Source organism: Cynoglossus semilaevis, chromosome 6 (assembly GCF_000523025.1).
Source record: "Cynoglossus semilaevis isolate Cse_v1.0 chromosome 6, Cse_v1.0, whole genome shotgun sequence".
Lineage (NCBI taxonomy): Eukaryota > Metazoa > Chordata > Actinopteri > Pleuronectiformes > Cynoglossidae > Cynoglossus > Cynoglossus semilaevis.
The window spans coordinates 6,752,653-6,755,512 of NC_024312.1; the positions used below are offsets into that span (position 1 = coordinate 6,752,653).

At 45.0% G+C, this 2,860-nt stretch overlaps 1 protein-coding gene across 4 annotated transcripts in view; it reads right to left on the minus strand.

Moving 5' to 3' along the window:
• Positions 1–424: 424 nt before the first annotated feature.
• LOC107988684 (unconventional myosin-IXa-like) overlaps positions 425–2,860 on the minus strand; it is a 41,340-nt gene continuing 38,904 nt past the window's right edge. For 3 of the 4 annotated variants that reach the window (XM_025056498.1, XM_025056497.1, XM_025056496.1), the window contains one exon: positions 425–1,477. In XM_025056498.1, coding sequence (XP_024912266.1) covers positions 465–1,415 — 951 coding nt within the window. In that variant the 5' untranslated portion in view covers positions 1,416–1,477 and the 3' untranslated portion in view covers positions 425–464. The remainder of the gene's footprint in view (positions 1,478–2,860) is intronic. The other variant, XM_025056495.1, reaches the window with a different exon arrangement.

Below are 2,860 nucleotides of genomic sequence, written 5' to 3' on the forward strand. Positions count from 1 at the left end.
TTAAAAAAAGTTTAAGAAATATATATGACATGGAGCACCTTAAAACACTTTTCTAATGCACATAATGCAAATGATGTCAAATATCAAGAGTTAAAAAAAAGCGTGTGTAAATAGTTGTACTCACATTGAGTTTTTCCAGTCCTGCTAGTCACTCAAACAGCTCTGAACAAAAGCTTTTTACCATTTTCACCATCACTATATGTCTGGAATTGAACCCACAACCCTTTGAGTCTAAGTGTACTAACTTATCCACCTCAATGGGAGATATATTTTAGTAGTCCAAAAATACCTTGAGGCTAGCCAAAGGTGTGTCAAGAATAGCTTAATGTTAGCCACAGCATGGCTAATAGCAAAATGTATGTATTATAATAATAATTATATATTATTATTATTATTATTATTATTATTATTATTATTATTATTATGATGCATTGTCACTCACAGAATTCTGACTTAAAATTATTTTAAAGACGTGGAGCGGGCAGTGAGCAGGAGACTGAAACACTTCTTACCTCCAACACGGGCCCAGCTCCCAGGATGATCTGCTCCACCCCGCTGGCGAAGCCCTTCTGGCTCAGTGCCGTCAGGTGGTGGATGAGGAAGTTGGTGCTCTGCGTCTTCCCAGATCCGCTTTCACCAGAAATGACAATGCACTGGTTTTTCTTTCGCTGTAACATGGCGTGGTAGGCCACGTCAGCCACAGCATAAATATGAGGCTCCAGCTTCCCCAGGGAGTGGTTGTCGTACAGTTTGACATACTTAGGGTTGTAGATCGGCAGGAACTGGAAAGGGTTAATCACAATAAGAATACTACCAATGTAGGTGTAGATCTTCTCCTGGCGGAAACGTGCACGTAAGCTTTCCAAAAGTGCACGTTCCGTTAGCTCTGGGAGAGTGCAAAGGTCGGTCGGAGGGTTGTTTCCTGCAGGCTGGGGCAGGAAACCCCGTTCCACCATAAGTCGGCGCTCCTCGGTCACCCGCAGCCACATCTGCAGGCTGCCTCCGTAGTGAATAGATCCGTCCAGGTTCTTCTCCCGCAAAAGGAAGCGGTAGTCATCGCCACTGCCTAGCCCGCCACGGTTCTCCAGCGCACTTCGTGGCCACAACATCATCCGCAGGACAGGGCAGTCGCCGGGGTTCAGGATCCATTCCTCACCCCCGAACTCCTTCACCTCGGCCAACACGTAGCATTTAGTACGCTCCAGGTGTAACCTGTCGATGAGGAACTCGATGGCTTCGGCGGCCGTGGTGTTCTTGCGGGCCGTGACAGGGCAATAGATGGTGCCCTCAGCCAGCGAGCCCGGGTAGACCCGCAAGGTGAATTCCTGGTCCTCCAGGCGCCGCCGCATGCTGCCACTAGCGGAGGCCATGTTGGCGCTGCTGGCGTAGCTGCAGCCGCCATCTTGTAAGCTCATGGTGGCGCAGCAGGTCCCATCAGCACTCTGCTCTCCGGGCCACAAGGACTGACTCAGGACATCTGTAAGGGGACAGGGACAGAAGTAGAGATGATGGAGGTTAATCATCACTGCACGAGGCCAGTCAGAGACACCAGAGCTGACAGATGCTAACAACGGTGACGGACAGTGGCTGCTTTCAGCAATTTAAAGGCTACTGGTCACAACATTTTACCACCAAATACTCTGAGAGTGTGTGTGTATGTGTGTGTGTGTGTGAGTTTGTGTGCGTGTGGGATAATCCAAAGGCAGCAGCGGTTCGTGCGCCAAGATTAACAGCTGCCTCCGCCTACAGAAAAGTGGTTGTAATGAGAGGACAATAGTCTAATTCACCACTTTCCCATCAGTAGTGGACAGAGCACTCCATTTTTGTCTCTTTTTTCTGTCAGACTTGTCTCTCTATCTCTCTCTCACACACAAACGCACACACAGTTTCACACACCACAGTGATTCCAAATGCCAAAGGGAAAAAATGTTGAATTGGACGATTGGTTAAAAAAAAAAAAACTCATTAAAAAATCTTAATCATGAATTGGACGATTGGTTATAAAAAAAAAAAACTCATTAAAAAATCTTTAACCATTAGCAAATTTTGTTAGATTTTTTTCTAGAAATGTCTGTTTTTAATTTTTTTCAAAAGCTTTTGTTTCTCTTTGTGCTAGCCTTTTAAAAATGTTTTTACCTAGGAATAAGACCTCATACGAACTAACATCATACTATAATTTATCATTTGATTTTACCAAGGAATAAGACCTCTAACATCATACTATAATTTATCATTTGATTTTTTTTTTTTATTCCAGCTAACCTTTTGTATTCCCTACTTGTGGACCACAAAATATTTACATTAACTTCAAGCTATTTCTGTGATATTTCTGACTTTCAGGGCGTTTTCCCTGGAGCCTTGGCTAACTCTGACCCTGGTGTCAGTGGCTGGGAAACAAGACCAAGCTTTGTAAAAGCATCACTATGAGACAAGGGAGCATTTGTGCGCATGTATCACAATAACGACGTCTTAATTAAAATCCATCCTAAACAGTGGTTAATGTCCCACAAGCGGATAATGACTGACATCAAAGCCTTGTCAGGAACATGGCAGTACGGAAGACAAAAGAAGAAGAAGAAGAGACAGAACAGGATGAGACAGACAGCTGTCCTTTTCTTTAAGTGCTCCAGACAAACCCTCCTCTCCCTCCTGCTGTCTGGATAATGGTGACGACCTACGTCTGCAGGAACTGACATCACAGTTCCACGCACTGTCAGAGGGAAGGAGCGAGGTCGAGAAATGAAAAGAAACAGTGAAGGGAGGCTGAGAGAACTGTGCAGGAGGGAGGAAGGAGGAAAGTGGAGAAATGGAAGAGGATGAGAGAGAAGAAGAACAGACAGAACAGGGGCTGTAGAGCAGC